General features: G+C 39.4%; 1 protein-coding gene across 1 annotated transcript in view; it reads left to right on the forward strand.

Annotated features, from left to right (window-relative positions):
- The first annotated feature begins 5294 nt into the window (after positions 1–5294).
- Positions 5295–27738, forward strand: part of SCGN (secretagogin, EF-hand calcium binding protein) — a 42571-nt gene continuing 20127 nt past the window's right edge. The window contains exons 1-6 of the mRNA XM_032140393.2: positions 5295–5565; positions 6764–6834; positions 14964–15056; positions 18580–18669; positions 23158–23214; positions 23646–23723. Coding sequence (XP_031996284.1) covers positions 5484–5565; positions 6764–6834; positions 14964–15056; positions 18580–18669; positions 23158–23214; positions 23646–23723 — 471 coding nt within the window. The 5' untranslated portion in view covers positions 5295–5483. The remainder of the gene's footprint in view (positions 5566–6763; positions 6835–14963; positions 15057–18579; positions 18670–23157; positions 23215–23645; positions 23724–27738) is intronic.

Consider the following 27738-nt stretch of genomic DNA (forward strand, 5'->3'; position numbering starts at 1 on the left):
TTCACCAAGAACAGATAACTTTTAATAAATATTCACCCAGTCACATAGTCTCAAAATACATAAAACAAAAAGTGCAAATAATGACAAGAAGAACCAGACAGATCCACCATCAGAATAGAAGACTTAAACATATCTGTTCATAGTTTTTAAATCAAGCAGGCAAAAAATCAGTAAGGATATAGAAGTTTAAACAATGTAACTAACATACCTGAAGTGATGAACATACATAGAACACTACACCCCCAAATGGAGAAATTCATATTTTTTTCAAGCACACACTACAAATTTATGAATATTTACTTTATAAAGGGCCATAAAGCAATCCTCAACAAATTTCAAAAGATAGCTACTATATATCACATTCTCCACCTACAATGCAATTAGATTTAAAAATCAATAACAAAAAAGTTACATAAACCATGTGTATTTAGAATTTAGGAACATTTTAACTCATGGTCCAAGGGAAATCACAGTGGGAATCAGAATAAAATTATAATTAAACAAAACTCATAGGATGTCTCTTAAGCCTTACTTGGAGGGAAATTTATAGCTTTGAAATGATTATATCTTAAAAAGCTGCAAATTAACAAGTTAAGTACATATATATTTAAGTTAAAAAAGAAATGATTATTAAGGTATCAATATTTTGTGAACAAAATTTACAAACTATTTGGGAAATAAATATAATAATGTCCTTATTCTGTGTAGACACCTAGATTTAGCTATGCCTACCATTTGTTTAGTAAGTACTATGTATCAGACTTGGTGCTGAGATAAAACTTCTATATAATTTAGGAATGTAGACCCAGAAGGGAAAAAATAGGAAGAAAATAAATTTAAAAAGCTGCACTATGCATTTGTATTATTAAGTTTGTAAGAAGATGGCTGTATAAGTGGCTGGAAAAATACTTACAGTTTCAACTTACTTTGACAGACCTAGAGCTTTTAAAGCACTGGTTTTGTGCTTTAGTACAGGTTACAAAAGTCTTCTTTCATAATTTAGTGATATCAACTCCTTAAGAAAAGATGGTATCATTGGGGTAATACAGAATACTAAATAGCCACTGTTTGCAAGACACAGTGCCAGATGCTATGTTCTGTGGGGTAGGAAGGGGAGAGAGGACAAGAAATGTTGAAGAGCCACTTGAATGTGATAGGCTTTTAACACTTAGCCCACCTCTTAAAAAATCCCAAATTACCCCAAACGACCACCTATAAAATCACTATTAACTACTACTTTAAACTATTCAAAGATTTTTATTTTTATTGTTAATAATGGCGTAAAAAGGTATCTCTTCCACTGCTAATAGCAGTATAAATCAGTAAAATTCAGCTGGAGGCCACTTTTAACTGTATGTTATAAAGACTTACGATGTTAAACATTGTTTAGCCCAGCACTTGTGCATTTAGAACTTTATCCCGAAGAAATAATTACTACAGTGTGCAAACATTTAGCTGTAACAGCAGAGGTTTATGATAATGAAAACCTAGGGACAATTGAAAAGTCTAAAAAGAAGATATTAGTTAAATAAATTATGATAATACTGGCATTAAAATAATATCATAGAAGAATATTTAATGACATGCTTCATAATATTAAGTGAAATGAGCAAGTTACAGAGCAGTATAATCTACTTTTAGTGCCTATAAAAAATTACTGTAAGGACATCAACCCGTATGTTATTATTGCTAGTTATCTCTAGGTGTCAAAATTATGGAAGAAATTTTTCTTTCTTGTTTTGTAGTTTTTCTAATCTAGATTGTTTAAATTATCTGTACTATTCATGTGATTGCAAGGGAAACAGTAAAATGTATATATTTTTAAAATAACTCTGTTTCTAGTGTTTTCTTATTTTCTTATGAAAACCACTGTCCAATTTCTTTTGTTCTGCTTGCATGGTCCTTTGGAACTGGTGTGGCTTTAAACCAAGGCTGTCTCTTTGAATTCTAAGGTCTACTATATAGTCTGTGAGATGTCTACAATGCTTGAATGTTCAACAACATAGGAAGATGAGTATTGTTTATATTTCCAGTTAGAAATATCATTCTGAGTTTGTAAAAAGATGCAGATATTTTAGCTTAAAATTGAATGGATGCATCAGGGTTAATTAACAATGCTTCAAATTACAGACCACTGCCGCTTCTTGTGCAACTAACCCTCAATTAGCTGTGCTAATAAGAAAAGCAGGAAATGATTGCAGGAGAAAATGAAATCAGTAGGGAAAAGAGAAAAACAACTGATTTTAGTCTCTAGTTTCAGCCATCAATTGTCAAAACTTACCAGGATTACATATAAGTATAAATTCATACCTCTTTTTGAAAGAGGCAGTGTATTAATAAGAAAGTAATGTTAATTCTTTAGAAGTTTTTTCCTTTTCTCAATTATCCTTCAGAGACGCCGTACCTAAATAATAAAATGACCAGAATATGAGCAGCAGGAAACTTATAGACAAAAGGTTGGTCAGTGGTTCTAATGTAATCCCTAGGGGAACATTAAAAAAAATATCAGTGTAGAGGTCTTTCTCCAAACCATTTAAATCAGAATCTCTGTGGAAGGTGCTAATTAATCCATGAGATGCATAATGTATTTCAACTTGATTCCAGCTGCTGAATATTTGCTTTACTCTGCGTTCTCTTTTTGGACAGGAAGGGACTCTGATAAACCACCTCTGGTTCTTTCATCCCCATCTCCATCACTCCATTTTTAGGCAGGAGAACTTTTCCAATGAGACAGTCTTACAGGTGTCTCTTATAGGATCTTTAAATACCTTCTTACTGGCTCTCTTCTCTGTTAAGGGCTTGGATGATTTTCTCAGAGAAACTTTTATATAAGGGAATGCAGGATTCCTAAGCAGTATCTCCCTACCCAGTGCCATGATAAATATTTGGATGCAAAGAAAACAGGAAATAAATCATTGAATGGAGAATGCAGCTCCCCAGTGGAGCTCCAGATGACAGGCTCCTGGAAAGTGTTCCAAGTTCTGTTTGTTCTCCAGTCCTGAGAACAGTAATCTTTGCGGCTGTACTTTTCTTCTTCTTTCGCTGGATTTCACTTTTACAACTTTAAAAAAGTATAATAGCTTGCATTATATGCTTACTGCACAAAGTTTTAAGATAAAAGAATTACAAATAGCAAAATTGAAATCATCTGTGAGCCTTCCTCTTCCCCACTCCAGAGAAACGTATCATTAATGTCATTATTGTATATCTTCCATGTTTTCTATGTATAGAAACATGTATTTTATTTTACAGAATTGAGTCATCATATATGTACACTTTTGTAACTTGCTTTTTAATCTTAACCTTATGTTTTGAGAAGTTTTCTGGATCATCGAGCTTCAAAATCAAGATTTCCGTGTATGCAGCGAAGCCCATCATAGATATTTACTATCATTTATTTAACCATCCCTCCACGTTAGATCTTGATTATTACTTCTGAAATCTGCCTTGTTTTATCTTTTTCCACTATTTATTGGAAAACAAGATCAGCCCTGGTGAGTTCATACCAATTACTTTTCCTAACTGGTGCTTGACATTGTATCCACTAATTTCCTAAAGTCACAGATGATAATTACAGATACCAAACCCTTACACCCTCCTATGCTACATATGCTTTTCTCAAATTTTTGTAACCAGCACTTGCTTAATTGGTGATAATACAGCTTTTCCTCCTTTAGGCTAAGCCACACTCCTCAAAAATCCTGAAGTTTACTTCACCATCTTCCAAATATGTATGCATGGAAGATTCATCATTTTAGTAGCTAACTTACACTGAATGTTACTGTATATACTGTGACAATAGGTTTATATGATTTTTTAATTTGACCTTTATGATAATAACACTGGGTAAATACTACTACTATTCCCATTTTACAGTCAAAGAAAGTGAGGCTTCTTTTGAGTAACTTGCCCAATATCACACACAACTAGTAAGAGGCAAAGCTGGGCCCTGAACCCAGAACTGTTTTCTTCTGAACCATTTTTTTCATTATTATTAACTAAAGTCCATATTTATTCAAATTTTCTTAATTTTTACCTAATGGCCTTTTTCTGTTCCAGCATCACATCCAGGATAAAACATTACATTTCTTTGTCATTTTTCATTAGTTTCCTCTTGGCAATGACAATCTCTTAGACTTTACTTGTTTTCTGTAATAGAGTCACCCCTCATCAGCTACAACACCATAGCAGCTATAATTCATTGTGCATTACTATGTATGGTTCTGATCCTCACAGAAACCCTCCAAAACAGATGTTTTAATCCTCATTCTATAGATAAGAAAATTGAGGCTTAGGGAGATGAGAACTAATGGTGCAGTTCACAAAGCTGGTAAATAATGGAACTCGGATCCTGACCCAGGACTATCTGACCTTGAGTGTCATGTTCTTTTCACTACTCTGGTTTAGATGACTTATGCATGCATGCTTTTTATAAATAAATCTGAATGCTAAAACCAGAATCAGGGTGCCATAAAGAAGAGTTATATCTGATTCAACTTTCTTATCTAATATCCAAGCACTTTCTATAGATTATCCAACAAAAGGTTCTAAACATATAGTCAAAAGGTATCAGTGTAGTTTGTACACTTTTCCACAAAGCATTGCCCAATTTTGAACAGTCCTGATTGTCAGAAAGCTCTGTGTTCCTCCAACTGATTTTTATCCTTTGGTCTTAATGTGCCTCTTAGGAGCCAAACACAATCATCGGAGTCTTCTACCTAAGTACCCTGCAGGCAGACACATCTCCCCCAGACTCTCTTTTCCTGGCAGAGTATGGCTTAGTTTTTATTTTCCTCAGCTACTTTAAATCACGGTGACTTGCAGTATCCCTATTTAGTTGCAAGTCCTTATAGTGCATTATAGTACAGCAATGTGTATGTCCTACACAACCAGGACTCAATAATTGCTGTTGACTTACTCCTTGCTTAAAGGGAACCACTTACCACCATCACCATCCCTTCTCACCTACCCTCTCCACACACTACATTTCTAAATCCTCAAGTCCAAAGGACCCTAACACTGACACTTCTTGCAACCCTTTAAATGAGGCAGCTCTCCCTAGAAAACCTCTTGAGACACAAGTTTGGAAAGTGAATCAAACGTAAGAGGAATGTCTTCTCTGAGTCTGAGAAGCAAGTTAAAGGGCAAAAGCAGTGAGCCACGGACGCCTGGAGAGTTTCTTTCTTCCTGAATCCCCCGCAGCGCACAGACAGACAGGATCTGCCAGGACAGCGCGCATGGCGGGGCGGGGACAGGCGCGCCAGGAGCGGGGCGGGCTTCCAGCAGCTGGTTTTGCTGAGGGCTGAGGGACGGCTCAGCGACGCCACGGCCAGCAGCGCTCGCGTCCTCCCCAGCAACAGTTACTCGAAGCTAATCAGGTAGCGAAAGAAGCAGGAGAGGGAGTCAAGAAATACGGTAAAGGAGTCCTTACCAAAGTTGTCTAGGTCCTTTCGCGCCGGTGCCTGGTCTTCTTCGTCAACACCATGGACAGCGCCCGCGAATCCACTCCGGGGCGCCTGGACGCCGCTGGCTTCTGGCAGGTCTGGCAGCGCTTTGATGCGGATGGTGAGTAGAACAAGCCACTTGCACACTCAGGTGTAGACGTGGCTCCAAGCTCAGCCCGTTGAAAGGACCTAGAGTTTCCCCTTTACTGTAGGAAAAGTTATCGACCTGGGTTGTTAATGCACTGTACCTAATACAGTATCATTAACAGACGTTTGGCATACTGGTGATACACATTTATATACCTTGTTAAAATTCTGGGTAATGAATTTCCACTTTCCCCTTTCCAATCTCTCTTTGTGTGGGCGCGCGCCATATATGGTAGACATACATATATATTGTATATATAATGACTAATATCATTGTATATGTTCAAGGCTTTGTGGGCTGAGACTCAGCTATTTGAAGTCATCCTTCCCTAAACGGGCTCACTTTTACTCAGTGACTTTGTTGTACACCCCTCACTCTCTCAAAATTAGAATAAATTTTATCACTTTCAAAATGACTCCTCCACCAAAAAAACTATTGAAAATAAAATGGAATTACTTAATATTTGTTTTTATTAATAAATAAACAAAATATCTAAAAGGTGTGTTTTAACTCTGCAAACTAGGATTCAATACTTACACCTGTTAAGTTTCTCCAAGCTTCAGAAATTTGGGGGTTAAATTTTATTGTAAAGTTCATGTTTATTCGTTGATTAAAATTCATGTACTTAATAGCCTTCCTTTTCCAAGCACTAATATAAACCCTAGCATTGCCGGGCGCGGTGGCTCACGCTTGTAATCCCAGCACTTTGGGAGGCCGAGGCGGGCGGATCACGAGGTCAGGAGATCGAGACCACGGTGAAACCCCGTCTCTACTAAAAATACAAAAAAATTAGCCGGGCGTGGTGGCGGGCGCCTGTAGTCCCAGCTACTCGGAGAGGCTGAGGCAGGAGAATGGCGTGAACCCGGGAGGCGGAGCTTGCAGTGAGCCGAGATTGCGCCACTGCACTCCAGCCTGGGCGACAGAGGGAGACTCTGTCTCAAAAAAAAAAAAAAAAAAAAAAACCCTAGCATAAAGCACTTATTCTGGAACAGTGTTTACTGTTCAAACCCATGTATTCTAGAGGTAGGTGTTGGCACTTTGTTATTGGAATAACAAAAAATAGTGTTGATGGAAGCTTTATAAATTGTGAGATTAAAAACATATTAAGATAAATACTGTCATGTGTTATTTTATATGTTAGTATTATTTATGTTTATTTTCTTGCATTTAGAAAAAGGTTACATAGAAGAGAAGGAACTCGATGCTTTCTTTCTCCACATGTTGATGAAACTGGGTACTGATGTAAGTACTTGCACACTAAGCCTTAATTTATGCCCCTTAGTAAGATACACACATCCAAGTCGTACATTGATTTGTACCTATTAATTCCAACTGACCTCTTTTCTTCCTTGCATTATGTAATTTCTCCCTCTCTCCTAGCAACATAGAGGGATTTAGGCAGGTTTTATAAAAGGTGCAACTGTAGCATTAGGCATGCTGGTCATTGACTTTCAGTGTAACATCTGTCATCCACTCAGAGATCCTAACTGTAGACTCAGTTAACTTGATTTTGAACGTCTCCTTGGTTATGTCTCTGCTAATTGATTTATACCTGGGGATAAAGTAGCCCACTTTGTTCAAAAAACTGGAAAGCATGTTAAGCACATTAAAGTTCTGGGCGTTTAATATGTATGATACTCCTCTGATAGCAAACTACAAACCATTTAAAATCATTTTTCCATTATTCATTTTATTAGAAGAGATTACAGATTTTTCAGGGAATGACAAATCAGAAAACAACCAGCATACTCAGAGCCCAGGTACAAATGGAAGCCAATCTACCTAGTGTCCATCTGATGGTAAATCTGTCCTTGGGAGATGTAAATGAACTCTTGAAAGTCTCTGTACCGAAGCAGAGAAAAATTTTACACAGAAACACATGAGGGGGGGCCAGCCTGGGGATGGGCTCGATCTGATGAAAGCTCCAGCAGGGCATGCATAGTAGAAGGAGACGCTCTAGGGACAACTGAATTTAAATGAATGATGGAGATAGTTTGTCCTTATCCTTCAGCTGTTTATCTGAGGAATAGAAGTGCATCACATTCTCATGTGAGAGCTCAGTGAGGGAACAAGGAGCTCTTTACCACTGTTGAGAACATGGGAAGGGTATGTGAGGGGCACGGGAAGGCAGTTCAGAAACAAAGGGGCTGGCATCTGCCTCCTTCAGCCACACAGATCTCTTGGTCCCCGTCTATTTCTGTCTGCCTCTCACATTCTGTCTCTCTCTCTTTGTTACGTCTGTCTCTGTCATTTTTCTGCTCACTTCTGTTTCTCATCTCTCTGTTTCATGGCTCTCATCTGCCACTGTTTCTTGCCTTTCTCTGACCTCTCCTTTGCTCATCTTTCTTGTCTCTTTCTTGTATCAGTTTCTCATTTGTTTCTCCATCTCTCTGTCTCTTTGTTTTCCCATCTCTCTGTCTCTTCGTTTTCCCATTCTTTTTCCAGTCTCTCTGCTTCTCAAAGCTCTTTTGGTCTCTTTTCTCCCGAAGTCTTTCATTTCTCCTTTCTTCTTTCTTTCCTGTCTCTCTTTTTGACCTTCATTTCTTTTCTCATCATTTTCTCCTTCACCCTTTTCTTTGTCTCTTATCTCCCTTTTTCTGAACCTTTTATTGCTCTTTGTCTGCCTGCACTCCACCCCTTACCCTGTGCAGCCTGTGAAGTGAAAGGATCAGCAGATGAGAAGGAGAGAGACACAAGCCCCTTCTTTCCTCTGTTCAGACCACTTGCACACACTCCTCTTTATCCTTCATTCTTGTACCTACACAAGCTACAGGTAGAGCTGAGGAAGCCTCCCCCAAGTAAGGCTTCTGCTTCAATCTTGCCAGCCACTTTCACATGCCAGCAGCCCATGGTGAAGCCCAACAGCCTTGCCCACAGGGCTTCTACTTACAACTGTAAATGTAAGGCTTATCGTGTTCCAGAAACCCATCTTATCTATCATGGACATGGGTATTTGAGGAAAGCAAAAAGATGAAGTTAAAACCACTCAAAATCTTGGAATAAATGGGATGGCCAGCTCCTAAAAATCTACCCTCAGGGACCTGGAACTTCTCACCTTTTCAGAGGGCTCCTTGCTCTAGTGATTTATAAAAGGGAGGAGAAAAATTGCTGTCAATGTTGAAGCTGGGGTATCTAATACTCATTCATCGAGTTGGGGTCTGCTCTAAGTTGAGGATGCTGTGAGATATCTTCATCTGAGGTCTTGGCTAACCTTAGAAGCATTGTTGCTATTGTGAGAGAAAAGAGGGATGTCATCTCTTGCAGCTTGGCTGTTTTCATCACTGCCCCTATCTCAGACCTGGTCCATGGACTAATGCTCTTACACAGGGGCAAGTGTAATCCTCGAGGAAAGAGGACAGCAAAGGACTCATGGTGTCCTGTGCAACTGCATTCAGTGCAAATGTCTCTGAGGCTGGAACGGGGGTTGGAAGGTCTCATAATCCTTAACCTAGTGCAAATCAAATTTCAGTATGCCTGAGAATTATGTTTTTTTGTTAAAATGCAGACCCCTAGGTCTCATCCTGTAGGTATTTAAGTACATTTGGGGTCTGCCAAGGATCTTTCATTTTAAAGGCACTCAAAGTCAGTTTGCGTGTTTTTTTGCCCTCTTTTCCTCTAGGAACAGTGACTCTTGGAGAGGGGCTTCTGGTATAATTAGGCCAATCCCACTGAGCTGTGGCAACAGCCCCAGGCATATGTCATGAGCACTTGGCTGGGAAGAAAGCTTTTGGAGCCAGGATGATAAGTTTGAACTCTTAACTAGAAAGCATATCATCTGCCATTGGATGCCTTTCAAAATGCTGAGGCATTACTCTGGGGAGTGTGTTTGCAGGGACCTTCACTGGGCACTCCATGCTACCTGGACAACCATGATTAAGGAAGCTATCCCTAATTTTGGGTTTTGTCTCTGATGAGTAATAAGTAGGCCTTAAGCAAGTTCTTAACAATAGGGCAGGACTTCCAAAATGGAAGCCCCTTCAGTTCAGGAACAGTCACCTTTTGATTGTGACACCTGCTTTTGATTGGTAATGCCCAGTGAGTACAGAATCCAGCAGCAGGGAGGCCTCCACAATCAGGCAGCCCCTCGCTCTGGTGTTCAGCAGTGGTAAGCCAGCCTTCAGTGGCATGAATAGCTCTACTTTCCTCTGCTGATTAGTGGGTCACAGAGATCTCAGAAGAAGGTATTTTGAGGTTTCTAAGAGCAAGCTGCCTGCTAGTCTATCCAGGAGAGCAACCAGCCTGCTTGTAATTACCTGTTTCTCAGAGCCTCGGAGGGGATTGACTTAATGGAAACATCAGCTGCAATTGCTGCTGTTTCTGTTACTCCCTGCAAACCTTTTCTTTCCAAATTCTGAGATTTTAGTCAGTCCATGGATAAGCATCAGATTCTATGTGTACGTATCCCTCATGTACAGACTGAACCACATCCTGGGCCTCTTTCAATACTTCAGGGATATAAGTACCCTGCTGGAGCCTAGCGTCTGAGATAAGGACTGATGGGAAATTACGACAGAGGAAGCCCCAGTTTCTTTTGCTTTAGGTCAAAGGGATAGTCATGAGCTTTGAGGTTAGGGGTGTGAGAAGACAGAAGCCAAGATTCTGTGCCCTGAAACTAAAGGTAATGTAGAATCTGGCCACTGTTTCTTTTGCTTCACATTTATTTACTTTAAAATCTAATTTTTCACCAACGTGACCTATGTTAGTTAACTTCCTTTGGGAATGCCCAACCCATCATAAAGAATCATTTATTCATCCAACAGATCCTGTGTTCCAGAGTTAAAGAAATGAATGATATGCTTGTGGAGTTCTTAATCTAAAAGACCAAGCCAAAATTCAAAGTGAAGTTCAACCCTGTTGAGTGATTTCCGTTGTGCTTTTCCTGTATGGCACACGAACCCTCAAATGTAAACACACACAAAATCTTTGGTGCTGAGACTAGACAGGTTAATCCCACCACGATTAGTGGGGTGTCACATGAGGAAACCTGGTTGACAGAAGAACTCTGAGTCTCAAAGAACCTGTTCACCTTCCACAGAGAATTAAAAAAATGCACCTCTTGTCTCTGAAGGCCCACTGCAAAGAAGACTCATGGGGGTGTGGGAAAGGACAACTACGTGTGGAGGCAGAAATCCGATGCTCATTCCCTATCTCTGCACCTAGAGCTGTGTGATAGCAACATGCCATTTAAACCTCCTGGGTCTCAATTTTCCTATCCATAAAATAATAATTATTAGAATAATGTTTTGGCCTGCCTGTTTCACAGTGAAGACCAATAAGATAACACAAGTGAAAGGTGCTTTTAGTTGCAAAAGCACCCAACATGTATGTTCTTATGCCGATGCAATATGTTCTTGGGTCTTTAGCTTTCCCAGTATTTATTGTATGCCCCACTTTGCCTCAGATCCACCAAGGGGTTATCCCACACAGGATCAATGAAGCTGACTCTCTTAAACACTGAAATGCTTTTAAGGTTTTATATATATATATATATATAAAATATCTATATATTACGTGTATATATGTACATATATGTGTATATGTGTGTGTGCATATATATATGATTTTCAGTTTGTGAGAGCAAATTTTCCAAGCTAGGGTAGCCTTTGGAGGATGCCTTAAGTCATACTCACCACCACTCTTTGGTCCTTCATGAGTAAAGGAGGCTACTCAAAGGAAGACAGAAGACAACAGACACACTGTCACCTCAAGGACCTGTTAGACTTGCTCTGTCTTAGACGAATGATACAGGCATTATCACTCATTTCTTCACTTGATGCTTTAGTTTCAAATCACTAATGTATTTTTTCACAGTTTTAGTCTGGTGTGTGTTCACTTAGAAAGCTATTCTTTTTTTTTTTTTTTGAGAGGGAGTGTCACTGTCTTGCCCAGGCTAGAGTGCAGTGGTGCGATCTTGGCTCACTGCAACCTCCGCCTCATGGGTTCAAGCTATTCTCCTGCCTCAGCCTCCCGAGTAGCTGGGACTACAGGCATGTGCCACCATGCCCAGCTAATTTTTTGTATTTTTAATGGAGACGGGGTTTCATCATGTTAGCCAGCATGGTCTCAATCTCCTGACCTCATGATCCACCCACCTCAGCCTCCCAAAGTGCTGGGATTACAGGCATGAGACACCACCCCCGTCTGGTATTCATTTTTTTTTTTTTTTTAACTAGACCCTTCACTGTTCCCCATTTATAATCACCATATGAATATGTTTGGTTGATGTTTACAGAGTCAGACTGTCTAAGTCCTCTTATTTTAATCATTTTGTGTTTCTAAATACAGGACCAAAGCCAGAGATACAGCAGATGACCTTGATATGGCTAGAATACACAGATCCATTTGATTCATACATCATCTCAATCACAAATGCTAGTGGTTTGGGTTTATAATTTTAAAGAATAGCTATATATATAGATGCTTTTTTTAGTTCTTATTCATATAACTTTAATTTTTTCACAGAGACTCACCTTCACTGCAATTTATTTCAAATAAAGTTTATTCCTCACTATTTATTATCCATTTGGGAACTATACAAGCCATTAATTCATTAACCTCTTTCTGTCACATGCATTTCATCTATTTGTTGCAGCAAAAAGCAACAAGTGAAAAAAAAGGAAATACAATTCTATCTTTACACTTGCTGACAAAAGTTTGTGTGTGATTGAACAGGGAAGAGGCAAACTACTGACTGACATGAAACTTGGCAGTTCCCTATATATCCAGTATCCACACCAATCCTGGAAGTTTAGAGAATCAGATATTAGAGGATCCAATAGCTTAAATCATATCAGCTCACAGCATCTTTTCTACCTCACTATTATAACCCAAACAAACATTTGCTATGCACCCACCTCCTGCAATGAGTTGGTACTATGGATGACAATTGTCAGGGGCTGAGGTCTAGCATAATGCCCAGGAACTTCCCTAGCATTAAAATTGTTCTTGCTGACCAAAGTGTTCCCTGGTTCTCTAAGAATATGCTTTCAAACCTTCAGGGTCTTATGATATTTAAAGCATGTGGTTATCTAACTAGTTGCCAGAACCCATCCTGAAAAATCTCCAAAGCAAGTCATCAAGCTCTCCCTGCATTTCGTTTGAACCATTTCTCATTTGTTAACGACTTAATGTTGGAATGCAATGACTCCATTAGGTGCTCTCTGCCTCATCTCAACCAACAACAAGGTGTGGTGGAAAGTGCACTAGACCAGATATCAAATATGCTGGTTTCAAGATTGTTCTGCCAGTATTCAGCTGCATCACCCTTCTGGCCTGTTTTCTCCATCAGTGAAATGAAAGGGCAGTGTCTCAGATCCTTAGAAAAGGGTGCCAAACATTCTCTGATTTTTTTTTTCTTTATTCTTTTGCTTCTAAATCATGAAGACTAATCTGAAGGAATCATACGTTTTGATTTATAGATGCAGCAATGGATAAAATTATCATGAATTTGAGTATTAGTCTTCATATGTTAAGATCTGGAAGGTAGAGAGTTTGTACTACTTTTCTACTAGATTTTCTACTCACTGGAAAACATTTGCCATATGCAGTCTTCCCTGGGTTTTATGCCTGAGAGCAACATGATGTGCCAGGCTAAAGTGTTTTAGGACATTTTGTTCTAGGAAGGACTAAAACAGAGCATGGGTTGTTCTGGCAAGTTCTTTGCCATATGCAAGAGGTCAACTGAAGAGATGACAGCCTGATGGGAAGCGGTAAGGACTGACAGCCCCTCCGAGTCAAGACTACAAAAAAACCAGAAACATTTTCTCAGCCAGTGATGGGAAAATGATAAAGGAGAATTTCCACGTAAGAAGCTGGAGCACAAAAGAAAAAAACAAGGTCCCCAAAGAGGAAGAAGCTAGCAGGCCAGCAAGGAAGCCAGGGGCTAAAGGGTATAGTACATTTTTTTCTGCCTCCCAGGGCCGTTGCGAAGATCCAGGGAGATAATATTTGTTAAAGAGCTTGGCTTAGTGCCCATCCTCTGGCTGGCACTCCAAAAATGTTTATTCACCTGCTCTTCTTTCCTATTCTTAGGAACTGGATGTGGCAGCTGTTAATTCCCCACCACACTTCTCTTTCCACCATCTCCTCTCTTCTTTGTAACCCATTAGGGAGAGACAGACAATAGCTGTCTTTACTTCAACTCAGTGGAAAGGAAGGCTGGACAAAGATGCCTTCCACCAGCCTGTGATGGAGGGCAAAGACCAGGTCTCTTTTGCTGACTATAATATCACCAGGCCAGAATTGTGTTTGGCACATGGTAGGTGCTTGACAGAAAGCAGTCTTTTCTGGGTTTTATACCTGAAGGCAACGTGTTGTGGTGGGCTAAAGTGTTTTAGGACATCTTGAACCTGGGTTGTTCTGGCAAGTTCTTCCTTATCTCAGGATGTTGCATTACCAGCACATGCTGGGGTTATTCTTGAGAAATACAAGTGAGAAAGGCAGAAGAACTGAGTTAGCCCAAGGCCATCCAGAGAACTGTCCTGTACACATGTGCATGGATGATGCATCCAGAGAGTGTGCTGAAGGCTGAGTCACTTCCACCCCCAACACCAACAGGGAGGATAGTGAGTCAACAGGATTACCTCTTCTAAGCCCGTCTAACTTACAGCTGGAGGGCTTGGGACAAGAGATAGCATGATAGTATTAGGGAGAATGAATTTAGCATAAATTTCAGCAAGTCTAGAATCTTAGAACTGGGCACTGTTTGGGATTATCTATGCTTCTCAACTCTTGCATCAGAATTAATTCTTCATTGTTGGTTACATATGTCACTTTTACCGTAGTAACCATAAAATCCACCAAAGAATACAATTAAGGTTCTACATAGAAGGGAGTTGCAACATCTTTGGTTAACTCGGCAATTACCTTATTACTTTGGCCTCCTCTTTAATTATTTCTCCCTTCTCATTATGTTTTTTCCTCAGAGAATACAAAAGAAGATTAAAAATGAGTTACAGACACCTAGGGGCCCAGAAGAACTGGATTTTTCAGTTAAAAAATGTAAAACCTCTGAGTTATTGGGAAGAAAACCTGTAATTACAATACAGTCTTTTGTCACAACCAAATATAACACTGTTCAAATTTGTTCTTTTAGCACCCTAGTCTCTAAGCTTCTTTTCATCAATATTTTAGTAACTCATTAACTGTAAATTGTACCTAGTCAAGATTCTAATTAGTGCTTCGTTGCTCAAGAAATCTCCAGCATTGCTCTCTCTTCTACAAAAGGGTAAAATCACTTTAAATGGCCAAGGAACCTGCTTTCCAGGTTCAAAAAACATAATTTTCATGCTGTATGTTTTGAATATTTGCTATCCTAACTATATCTTTGAGATCCCAGTGGCTTTAATGTGGCTCTGTTTGGTGAATTGCAGGACACGGTCATGAAAGCAAATTTGCACAAGGTGAAACAGCAATTTATGACTACCCAAGATGCCTCTAAAGATGGTCGCATTCAGATGAAAGAGGTAACTTTCCTGACTGTATCTTTCATGGCTCTACTCTTCTTGACTGTTTTTTTTCTTTACTTTGTCATCTTGGGCTGTAATATTCTTTGAAAGACAATGGAAACTTTATATTTGATCAGGAAATTAGAGATTTCTGAAAGGCAGTTGGCCTAGATAACATTTTAAAAGTAATCACCTCTCCTTTTTCATCTACTTCGTAACAAAGAGTGTGCAATTCTTTTATCATTTTATTTAGGTCAATCAATATTTGTACCTATTTTATAATTTGGGAATTGAAACGATAGAGGCCTTTCAATTACTTGATCTACCATTTGTCTCTTTATACAGTGTCCTGTTCAAACTGAACATTGATATAAGGAAAAACTTACTGATAATAAATAAGGTTAAACTTCAGCATCAGCTCCCAGTGCAGGTGGGAAAGATCTATCCCTAAGATTATTAAAAGCACGACAGACAATAGCTGTCTTTACTTCAACTCAACCCACTTTTATGGAGCATATACTAAAGCATGTAACTATACTACATGTATAGGGCTGTGGATAGTCTACAACTTACTTGATCATTTCTCCTTCCAGTTACAAAAATGTTTACAGTTTAGAAAGGACTTCCGGCCGGGCGCGGTGGCTCACGCTTGTAATCCCAGCACTTTGGGAGGCCGAGGCGGGCGGATCACGAGGTCAGGAGATCGAGACCAGGGTGAAACCCTGTCTCTACTAAAAATACAAAAAATTAGCCGGGCGTGGGGCAGGCGCCTGTAGTCCCAGCTACTCGGAGAGGCTGAGGCAGGAGAATGGCGTGAACCCGGAAGGCAGAGCTTGCAGTGAGTCGAGATTGCGCACATATATTTTGTTATTGTATTCCCATAGTAGTTAAGATGATGATAGGCATGGAACATTATCCCCATTTTGCTGATAAGGACTTGAGTTACTTTCCTAGAATAACATGACCAAATAAGTGGTAATGGTTTTAGTGGAACCCTGCTTATAGATATGAATCTATACAGGTTCATACTATGTAGCTATAAATCTGTATGTGAAAATGAGTCAATCTGAAACTAGGATATTTTTTCATAGTCAAAATTGCCTGTTAGACATATTACCTGACACTGGGAGAGCTAGTCTCTTGATGCTGTGACACTGCCATATTTGAGCAGTCAATATTATTGAAGAAAATAATAGGACAATTTCTTCAGGAAGTTATGTTAATAGAGCAGGATAATGTCCCTTTATAAAAAGTGGGCATGTTCACCAGGAGACTACCTTTTCAGAAAACTAATAAACTAAACTCTAGATTTATGAGTGTAGCTGTTTCCAAACTTTTAATCTAAGGCAAAATTGTATATGTAACCAAAAATTCTCATTATACTGGATGTAAAAGTATCAATGTATGCATCAACAGAACAGTAAATGCAAACAGCGAGTTAGGTGCACTAAACAAAATATTCCTAACTACATGTTCACTGTTGTGATTTTCCAGAACCTGGAACAGAGCATAGCACATAGTAGTGCTCAGTATTTCTTGACCTAATTAATGAATGAGAAAAACAGCAAATAACTGAAAACTACGTCATTATCTTACTAATAACAGATAGACATTTCCGAGTAATTGGCCAACCATTTTGTCTTGTAATCCTGCACATGAGTGTCATTGAGGTTGTTGTTTGTACAAAAACTGATGGTGCAAGACTGCATCGTTCTCAAGGCTCCTTAAAACGTTATCAGTCTGTGAGTCTAAGGAGCAGCAAGGCCTTTTGTTTCCCCTACATTCCCTTGCTGTACCATTGACCATTTCACTTACTCCAATTACAGGTAGTTGTGACATAAAAATCAGCCCACTGTGACTCATGTTGGATTTTCTAGTAAAAAATAAGATGGGAAAAAGGCCACCCTTAGTCTCAAAGAGCAGTGCCCAGTTCCAGTTGACTCTGTGTAGGTTGATGGGAAAAGCATGAAGTCAATATGGTGGAATATGAAACCTTAGGCAAGTTACTTAATTTCTCTGAGCCTCAATTTTATAATCTTTACCAACATGGCAGTCATCATTTATTGACTATTTGATATGTATGAGGTATGTTCCTAAACAGTTTATAAATACTGGCTCATCTTACTTTCAGTCTTCCCATCAGGACCAGGATATCAATATTATTATCTTCATTTTCCAAATGAGGAAATTGAGGCGCAGATATATTAACTAAATTACCTAAGATCAAATAATTAGTAAGTAATGGAGAAGAAATTTAATTTCACTCTAAAGCCTATTACACGTTGAACTGCACTGCCTCCCATTGATAAAAAGGGGATATTTATACTCATCCTGAAAAACTGGTGTGAGGACTTAATGAGATGGTAAATCAAATCACCTTGCTGGTACCTGCCATGTAGCAGGCAGTCAACATCTGATAGTTATTGTTAACATGGTGTGTCCTTGAGCTGACCCATATCCAATTAGAAAATGTGAATGAGAATGTGAGCTAATCACACCTAAATCCCTTCCGGAGCATTTGCTGTGGACTCAGTCTGTGGTATCGTACCAGACACTGAGCAAACTACTCAGTTATAGAAGAAATGACCATTGTTTATGGGAACAGCTCAGAAAGAAGAAAACATACACTACAATACTCTAGGTTTGGCAATGAACACAGCCAAACCTGAAAAAAGTATTATAACTACATAGGGGAATAAGATATTATTATAACTTTGGTCAAGGGAGTGCATGAAGTAAATCAGTCAAACTGGTGCTCATATAAAAAAGCTGATTGGTTGAATTTATCATACTTGAGTCAACTGTTGTAGTATCTTATAGACAGTAATAATGTAAAAGAATATAAACCATAGCTAACACTCAAGTATCAAGCCAGGCAGCAGTCATTCCTGCTTTTGCACTGAAGTACTGTATGTATACAGCATCTCACCAGCAAACCGTACTGACTAAAAGTGTGGGCTTGAGATCGCCAAGCTGAAATACTGACTTCATCGCACACTAATTACAAAACTTTGGCAAGTTCCTTATCTCTGTATAGATCAGTTTCCTTAACTAGAAAATAACAGTAATGGTATGTTTTGTACCCCATAGATTGTTATTAGGATTAAATGAATTAACATACGCAAGCATTTAGAATAATGCCTGGCAAACATAAGCATTATTTGCTATTTTTATTTTCTGTTATTATGGAATTAAATTAATTTAGCATTGGAAGTTCTTAGAATAGTGCCTGGAACATATCAAGCACTTAAGAAATTTATTATTGATATTAATGTTATAGTCATCATTATTTTAGATTTTAAGCTCATGGAAGGCAGATACACGTAGTGATTTATATTTAGTAGGAGTGTGATACTTTCTGAAAGAATCAATGAATCAAAGAATGTCAGTCAAGAGCACAGAACTGCAAACTGAGCTGTTCATCCTGGAAGATCTGAGCCCTTCTGCCCTGGAATATGCACCACCATGCCTTTTACCAGGGAGCACTCTTCAAATGGACACTGGCCAGTGTCCCTGACTGTTATTCTTTCTGTTCCTTTAGCTTGCTGGTATGTTCTTATCTGAGGATGAAAACTTTCTTCTGCTCTTTCGCCGGGAAAACCCACTGGACAGCAGCGTGGAGTTTATGCAGGTGAGTGCTTGGTTGTGTCTCTGTGGAGAGAGAGGATTGAGACAAGGCTATGATCTTAGCCACCTGCTGTGGCTGCCACCACTCCTGCCCAGTGCTCAAGGGAGAGCTGAGCACAGAGGATAAGACCAAGGAAAAAATGCGTTAGTGATGAACGAGGACTTTGGTCCCAAACCCCAGTGTTCTCTCAGTACTGTCCTAGGGTGCTCCTGAGCTGACAGGCTCCTTTAATTTGGGCTGGAGGAAACTTTAGACAAGAGGCCAGACAGGTACACTGAAGAATGGAGAGGGAGGGGAGGTGGGGGACTATGGAAACTGGAGAGCATGTGCCCCATCTGAAGCCAATATTCCTATGTAGCTTCAGCCTTTTGAGAATACTATCTAAATCTAGACTGTAGAAAATAGTGGCAACTAATTTTAGTTTTGAAGGCATGATGATACAGTCAAAACAATTTATTAGAGTGCTGGTCCAGCCAGCAGGCCTTCTGTTTATAATCATGGGAGAGTAAAAGTTAAAGGCAGTATCAATGACCTCTCTTACCACTTTCCCTCTGGGCTACCCCCTCTCTCAGCCTCTCAGTGTTACTGCTCTATTGGTGACAACCAACCAGGGAAGGGCAGATAAGGGTTTCCCCAAGTCCAGAGCAGCAGATTCAAGACAGCCACTGCATCCGGAGCCCCACACTGGGAATAGTTACCATGTCCCCATTTAGGAGATAAAAAGTTTTGCGTAGGCAATTCACAGAAGAGATTCTGAAAGGACCATGAATTTATGCCAGTAACTCAAGAAATGCACATTAAGAAAATGATTTTTTTTTTAAGCAAAATGGCAAAGATTTTAAGAAAATCCACAAAAATATGCAATGCTTTCAAGGAAGCCCAGAGGTTGTCACTGACGTTCTGTTGGTAGGCATACATCGTGGAATAATTTTATGGAAAGTAATTTTTGGAAAAATTCAATCAGGATCCTTCAAAATTTCATTATCCACAGTTATTTATTTATTTCTTTTTTTAAAAAAATCTTTGTCCTGGCCTGGTGCGGTGGCTCACGCCTATAATTCCAGCACTCTGTGAGGCCAAGGTGGGCAAATCACCTGAGGTCAGGAGTTCAAAGGCAGCCTGGCCAACACTGTGAAACCCAATCTCTACTAAAAAAAAAAAAAAAAATACAAAAATTAGCCCAGCATGGTGGTGGGCACCTGTAATCCCAGCTACTCGGGAGGCGTAGGGTGGAGAATCACTTGAACCCAGGAGGCAGACTTGCAGTGAGCATAGATCGTGCCATTGCACTCCAGCCTCAGTGACAAGAGGGAAACTTGGTCTCAAAAAAAACCAAAAAAAAAAAACAAAAATTCTACTTTTTCAGCATCTATTTTATGGTTAAAACCAGAGATGTAGACAAAAGTTTTCTGTACAATGATGTTCATATAATGTTGCAGTGTCACTTATAGTTCAAACTGAAAATAACATAAATGTCTAACAATAATGGAAAAGTTAGTTATGATATATTCATATAATTCATTCATTCTACACATTTTTAAGAGCACCCTAATATGCAAGGCACTGTTCTAGGTGCTGCAGATTCATTAGAGAAAAACTCCGGTATTGAACATTATTAATCACTGAAGATCAAGTTTTCAAAAAATATTTAATGACATGAAGGAAATGCAATACAATGTTAAGAAACAAAATTGTATATGGAATTTGATCAGTTATTAACTTTGTTTAAAAGTTGTTTACCCTAAAGCCTGAATAAATAAGGTAATAGGTAAGTATACACAAATAAATACTGGTTGTTTGTAAGTGGTAGGATTTCAAGTGATTTTATTCTTTGTACTTTTGTATTTTCCAATTGTGTATAAAGTCATAATTATTTAAAATTTATTTTAAATGACACTTTCAAAATGATTCTAATTGTGTTTAAAAACACTCAGGTAACATTTTTAATAAAAATAACAAATAGACTGCCCAAGCGTACAGACAATATGACCCCCAATTCTGTTTTTTAGTGTATGTTGTAGAAACATGATAGAAATGAAACACATAGAAACAATAAGTAATTCAGGGTAGGAATTTCTGGAGATTATACATTTTTTCTTTTTGTATTTCATTAATTTTGTATAGTGAACATGATATCAGAAAAAAAATCATGAATATAGAAAAATAGTATTAAAATGTTAGGCCTAGTGTAGTCTTGAATAATCATGAGAAGTGGGAAAAGCACATGGCCCTATGGAGGCTTCTTATCTTTTCTTTTTTTTTAAATTCCACTTTTCCTGCCTTTCTAGTTTGTCAATTTTATCTGTAATTTTATCAATTTCCCTTTCTGTACCCAATTTTTAAAACTATCATTGTGAATTCTTGAATTTGTTTTTTAAAATGAACTGTCTTATATCCCATTACATTCTACATATTTTAAGAAATTCTAAGTTAATGTCTTTACTTTTCCCCTGAACCACAGGGTCTTAACACACTATAACTCTTACCCACCAGCTCATGTGCCATTATTGTCCAGAATATTAGCTCTATCTTGTTTTCTTTAACCCCACAAATTTTATGCAGTCAAGATTTGTTTCAATTTGCCCACGTGTCACCACGTGTCGTATTGCTACCATTGTCTTTGTTCGCCATTCCTTTTTGTATATCTTAGATTTACTTCTTCCTGTTCCTTCTTCTTCCTAGAGTATATCCTTTACTGAGAGTCTGCTGGTAATAAACTCTGCTTCTGTTTGTCTGGAAATGTCTTTACTTTGTCTTTATTCTTTAAAGATAGGCTTGCTGAATAGTCACATAAAAATCTTCGGCTCTCCAATGGCTCAGCTGTAGTAAAACTACAATAATTTAAACGGAAATTGATTGGAGATTGGCACTTAAAAAGCATGCAAAAATTTTAAAAATTATTTGAAATTCTCATAGTTTTGGCATATTCATACGATAAAAGATATAAATCACATTTAACTGACTGATTTTATAAACTGGACTAAATTCAGACATAAATGACAGGGTCTGAAAGGAGTGATGTTTCTGAATTGTTACCACTAAATATCAACATCAGTGTCAACACAGCATCAGTATCAACACCTCCTACTATCCCTGCAGAGTCTGAGCTCAGGATGCTGATTGTGGTTAATAATTAAGGTTCTTGCGGTTGGTAACACAGAACACAGGCAACCCATTTAGGATCTAAGAAAAATCTGTCAATGAAAAAAAAAACTTAGTGTAACCTTTCATTTTGTACAAGAGTTAATGAGCTTGCCAATTGATGTGAGGCTTGTCCATGGAATAATCAGAAGTGGGGAGAGTAACAGCATTTATTGAATAAAGCAGTTCAGTGCTTTCCTCAAAAAGTTTCAGCTGTTCTGTCTTCCAGTTCAGTAACTGCATCTTCAGCTGGATGAATGCTGGCCTCACACTAATGAGAGGAGTAGCTTATAACTGGGAATTATCGGAGTTATTTTATCCCCTCCATCAGAGACAAGACCGCACAGGGAAGATTTCTTGGGGGACTTCTCTGCAGTGTAATTTTTTAAAGTTCATCTTTCATTAAGGTTTTAGTTTTGAAGTTTTAGTTTAAAGCAGGCACCTCAATCTAATTCTCCACCTGTGTGGGTCCCATGATTTATTCCCTGTCTACCACATGTGCAGTTTTCTCATAAAACTGCAGGCTTTGTTGCCAGGGACCGGCAGATATACTTGGGACAGGCTTTGGTTTCAGTCCTACATTATCACTCCGAGTTTATGCTTTCCCATCATGTCGGGTCTCTTAGAAGTCCTTTCACTTTCTTGCGATCTATGCAATGTAATTAAAAGCTATTGGCAGGGTGCGGTGGCTCACGCCTGTAATCCCAGCACTTTGGGAGGCTGAGGCGGGCGGATAACGAGGTCAGGAGATCGAGACCATCCTCGCTAACACGGTGAAACCCCGTCTTTACTAAAAATACAAAAAATTAGCCAGGCGTGGTGGTGGGCGCCTGTAGTCCCAGCTATTCGGGAGGCTGAGGCAGGAGAATGGCGTGAACCCGGGAGGCAGAGCTTGCAGTGAGCCGAGATCACACTGCACTCCAGCCTCGGCGACAGAGCGAGACTCCGTCTCAAAAAAAACAAAAGTTATTTTCATAGGATGCTGCATTTTTAGGTATTTAGTACTGAGGAGGTTTCTTAGTTTGTCGTATTGCCCCAAACTGAAGTTCATCCCTTTTTATCTTTCCATTCTGAGCTTTCCAAAAGGACCCTTTCTATGAAAGCCCACTCAATGGTCTTTCATTGAAACCATTGTGGCCCTCCTTAGGTGGATCCAAGTGAATGCAGTGATCCATTTGTGGTGGATTCTGCCCAAAATTGCTCTCACCAAAGAAAGCCTAAAGTTTCCCATCAAAAGTGGAATTTCCATTCAGTTAAGTACTGTTTTCAGATGCTGAACTGTAGTAGATACCACATAATTATTCCAAGTTATCTGAGGATAAATTAATTAATGACTTTTGTGTATTTCAGATTTGGCGCAAATATGACGCTGACAGCAGTGGCTTTATATCAGCTGCTGAGCTCCGCGTGAGTGTCACTGGGTGAAGGGTGGGTTTGTTTATCATTGGGAATTTGATATGTGTGTATCATGAATTTGATTTCTGTGGGCCCAAGAAAGATGTATTTGAATATGTGACTCAAAAAATACATACATATGTGCATATATGTATATATATTCATTTTTAAAAGGTTTAGAAAGTGCAAGTCACATTGCTTTCTCTGGAAAAGAAGCATAATTGAGCATTTATGGTAACTTTTTCACACTGGAGCTATTCCCTGGGTCCTGTGAGCTCCCTATAAACAGTGACAGCCCTCCATTCTTGGATTTATTGCTTGCTAAAAGCATTTTATTTCCTCCTGGAAACAAACAACCCACAATTCTTGAAATAAGGCCTTTTAAGACCTTTGCAGTTTATTTGCTCACTATATAAAGTAAGACTCTTCTCTTGGCACCACAGAACTTCCTCCGAGACCTCTTTCTTCACCACAAAAAGGCTATTTCTGAGGCTAAACTGGAAGAATACACTGGCACCATGGTAAGTAATAAGTGTAATCTCCATGAGGGCAGCTCCCCCACTCCCTCCCCAGACCCCAGAAACAGTGTCTGCTAGAGAGTTTGTCCTTGAGAAATTGAAGACTAAATGAATGCAAGAGGAAACCTCAACTCTGAAAAATACTGGCTAAAACTGTACTGTTTTAGCCTCTCTCTTGTGACCAGGTTGCATCTATTTGAGAGAGAAAGCTGTTCACCAGTCTGTGGGGAAACCTGAAAAGTTCAGTCAACATTAGGTTTCTAAGCAACAGCCAATAACCTCAATGTTAATTGAAGTCACATGGAAACAAGTAAATACAGACTTAGACAATCAGGACCAAACAGATGGAAGCTGCCTCTCACCACAGTGGATGATTCTCTTCATTTAGCATGTTGATTTAGTGCAGTTGAAGAGTCAGATAGATGGAGGATGCATGTCCTACCTCTGCCACTTACTAGCTGTGATGTAAGAAAACTGTCAAGCCTCTCAACTTTATTTGCTTCTCCTGTAAAATGGGGATGAATAGTACCTAATTCCTGTGAGGGCAAATGCATTGATGCATATGAAGCACTTGCATACTGTCCAGAATATAATGAGTTAGCTCTTATTGCAGTAGTTGTCATTATTTCATGTTCCCCTCATGTCATCCTTGTTCCATGTGACCTTGAGACTATTTTTGTGTCAAGCTCCACGGAAAGTGGTGAAGTAGAAAGCTGCCTTTGGCAAACTCATCCTCATGTTCTGTTTCAACACCTAACTCGATGCATTTCTCCCAGTACTCATCAATGATTTGTATTGAACTGCATCTAGCTCCTTTGTCTTTTCTCCTCCCCTATTCCTTTCGCATCCCTATGTGTGTGCTTCATTCCTATCAAAATCTTCAGGTTTTTTAATTAGTAAGCAAGGAAATTTGCTGACAAAGCCTTAATTACTTGTAGGATTGTTATATTTATTATATAAAGAGTTATTGAGCAGAATCACCTCATTAAGCCTTATGGTGAAGTCAGGGATACATATTACTGAGAAGAGTTTGTTAAAATGTGTACCACCAGGTTGACATATTTAGGCTTTTAATTGGTGTTTCCAAATACTATATTATTTCTAACAACTTTTCTGCAGTGTTGGTATTGTTCACGCAATTTTATATATCTGATGACTAAGGCTTAGAAAGGGTAAGTGAATAAGTCACCACCAGGTTGAGTTCTTAAGCTGATTTTAAAGATCAGATAACTAAGAAAAAGTGTTCCTTAGCTAAAGGCATCTGTTAAGCTGGAAGCTGAGCTCCCCTGGTTTTCAGCCGTGGAGCCTTCTCTGCTTTCCCTCTGTACTCTGCTCTGAATGTCCCCTCAGTCAAGTGAGTCCGCGCTGGGAAGGAGGCAAGTGCTCTTGACCCTGGTAACTTGTAATTGGCCTAGACAGGAGAAAGCAAATGCCAAGGAGAGAATCGAATCTCAGGACAGGGTCTCAATTAAGGAAATTATTCAGCTTCTTACTGTATTGATTTGTTTTAATAGCATGAAAAATGATGTCTGAAATCCAGAGTAAATATGTGCTCAGCACCAAAGGGTGAAGTGGGAAATCCCCCAGCAGTGAGAAGCAGTTTCCCAGCTACAGGAGGATCTCTAGGTTCCTTTTGACCTAAGCTCCAGTGAAGCCCTCTAATAGAATGAATACTATGAAAAAGGAAATTAGATGGAAACTGCCTGGGGTACAGAACAATAAGGAGGTGGTTTTTCTAGTTCAGCATATTTTTAACATTGATTTAACAGAATGTTAGCACTGGCTGTTGTTATCTCAATTTTATTGACTTATAAAACACGACCTACTTAATGAATATATTTTCATGTAGAATCTCCAGCATGTTGCCAGTATTTCTTTGACTATCTTTGACTCTGAGGGGCTTGCCCCCATCTCCAACTAACCATACTAAACCACTACTCTTTTACTTCTTAAGATAGCTCGGCTTTTTCCCCCCTACTTTTTTCACATGGTTCTTGCTCATCCTTCGATATTCAGTTAGATATCAACTTGCCCTAAAAAAAAAAATCTTCTGTAGCCTTCCCTCCACAGTGAGCCCAGTACCCCTTCTCTGTGCCTGTGTAGTGCCTTGTGCATATCATCATCTTAGCCTCTTAATAATTTAATTTATTCCGCAAATATTCATTACCTATCTACTATGCCCCAAGCATTATTCTAGTCACCAGGGATTCAACAGTGAGCAAAATAGACAAAGGGGAGACTGACAACAAATAGTAAATGTAATTAATAATTCACTATATTGCATAACAGAGGGTGATGAGTGTTACGGAAAAAATTAAAAAGTGGAGTTGGGCCAGGAATGGCAGTGCTAGCAGGAGCAGTTGGGGTAGGGGACTGGGAAGAAGGGGTACTTTTCAATAAGGTGGTCAGGGTGGCCCCTCTGAGAAAGTGAGATGTGAGGAGGGACTGAGGGTACAGGAGGCACAAGGCCCCTAGTGCAAGAGCGCACCTGGGATTTTTAAGAACAGGGAGAGACCAGCATGGCTGGAGCAGAGCAAGAAAGGATGAGACTAAATAGCAGTCAGACCATCACGGGATTTTTAGGCCATCATGAGGACTTGGGGTTTTAGTGAGATGGAAAATGGCTAGAGGGCTATGAAGCAGAGGATGTCAAGATTTGCCCCCTGGGTTGAGAAGAGTCCTCAATGGGCAAGTATGGAATCAGGAAGATCTGCTGAGAGGCCATTGTTGCCATCCAGGTGATGGAAGATGGCAGCTTGGACTCAGGTGAGGTGGCAGAAGAGGTGAGAACTAAATATATTTTGAAGATAGACTTGAGAAGATTTCCTGATGAATCAGGTGGGAGTCAAGGATGACACTGATGTTATCTGTTTATGGGTCTTGTACCCCACTAGCCTGTGACTCCTCAAGGGTGAGGAGAGCAACTCACTTTCTTGTCCCAGCCCTCACATGGGACCTGACACGTAGTAGGCTACTTAATGCAAATTAAACTGAACTTTCAGTTGTTACCTAATAGCCAGGTATGATGAAACCATGACAAAATAAGGAACATTTGTCTTTGGGACCCTCCTATCTCCCCTGTCAGTGTTTCTTATGACCTTGTGCCCATTATGGCTCTTGCTCCCTCTTGGGGTGCTTGGAGGGTTGCATATTGCACATTTCAGCATTTTGTACAGAACTAATCTTCCCCAAGCAGAGCTTTATGCTCTGAAATTCTCCTTTTCCCCTCCCCCTTAAACCAGACCCTCCAGGGCAGAATAAGAAAGGGTGCAGTATGTGACTGAAAAAAGATGATGCACATCACACATCAGGCCAGCAGCCGTAGTTGCCCAGAGTTCTTCCCTTCACAGCCTTCAGGCTTGAATTAAAGAAGCTTCAGGCTGGCATCATCCTACAATGGGATGTCCTGGGCTCAAGAAATTTTGGCAGTATGCAACATTTTTAGCTTAGATTCATAAGTCTAGAGTCCTGGGAAGTAGCTGAGGGAAATCAGAGTGATCTTATCCAATGTTTAAGTATCTAGGTTGAGAACTGTCCATTGGCCAAGATGGTCCTGTTATTCTATGTCTGTTTAATTGCCCACACCTCATAGCTCTTCTGCTCATGTGTGCTGCAGTTAAGTACTCATTTTGGTTCTAAACTGTCCCATGGAGACAGGTCTATAATCAAGCAAACTCCAGATGGCCCCTGTGTTAGGCCATTCTTGTGTTGCTATAAAGAAATACCTGTGACTGGGTTTATAATTTATAAAAGAAGGTTTCATTGGCTCATGGTTCTGCAGGCTGTACAAGCATGGTGCTGGCATCTGCTTTGCTTCTGAGGAGGCCTCAGGGAGCCTTTACTTATGGTAGACAGTGAAGCAGGAGCAAGCACATCACATGGCAAAAGCAGGAACAAGAGAGAGAGAGCCGAGGAGGATGCCACACACTTTTAAACAACCAGATGTTGGGAGAAATCATTCACTATAGCAAGGACAGCACCAAGGGAATGGTGCTAAACGATTCATCAGAAATCTGCC

This window comes from Hylobates moloch, unplaced genomic scaffold, assembly GCF_009828535.3.
Source record: "Hylobates moloch isolate HMO894 unplaced genomic scaffold, HMol_V3 SCAFFOLD_20, whole genome shotgun sequence".
Classification (NCBI taxonomy): domain Eukaryota; kingdom Metazoa; phylum Chordata; class Mammalia; order Primates; family Hylobatidae; genus Hylobates; species Hylobates moloch.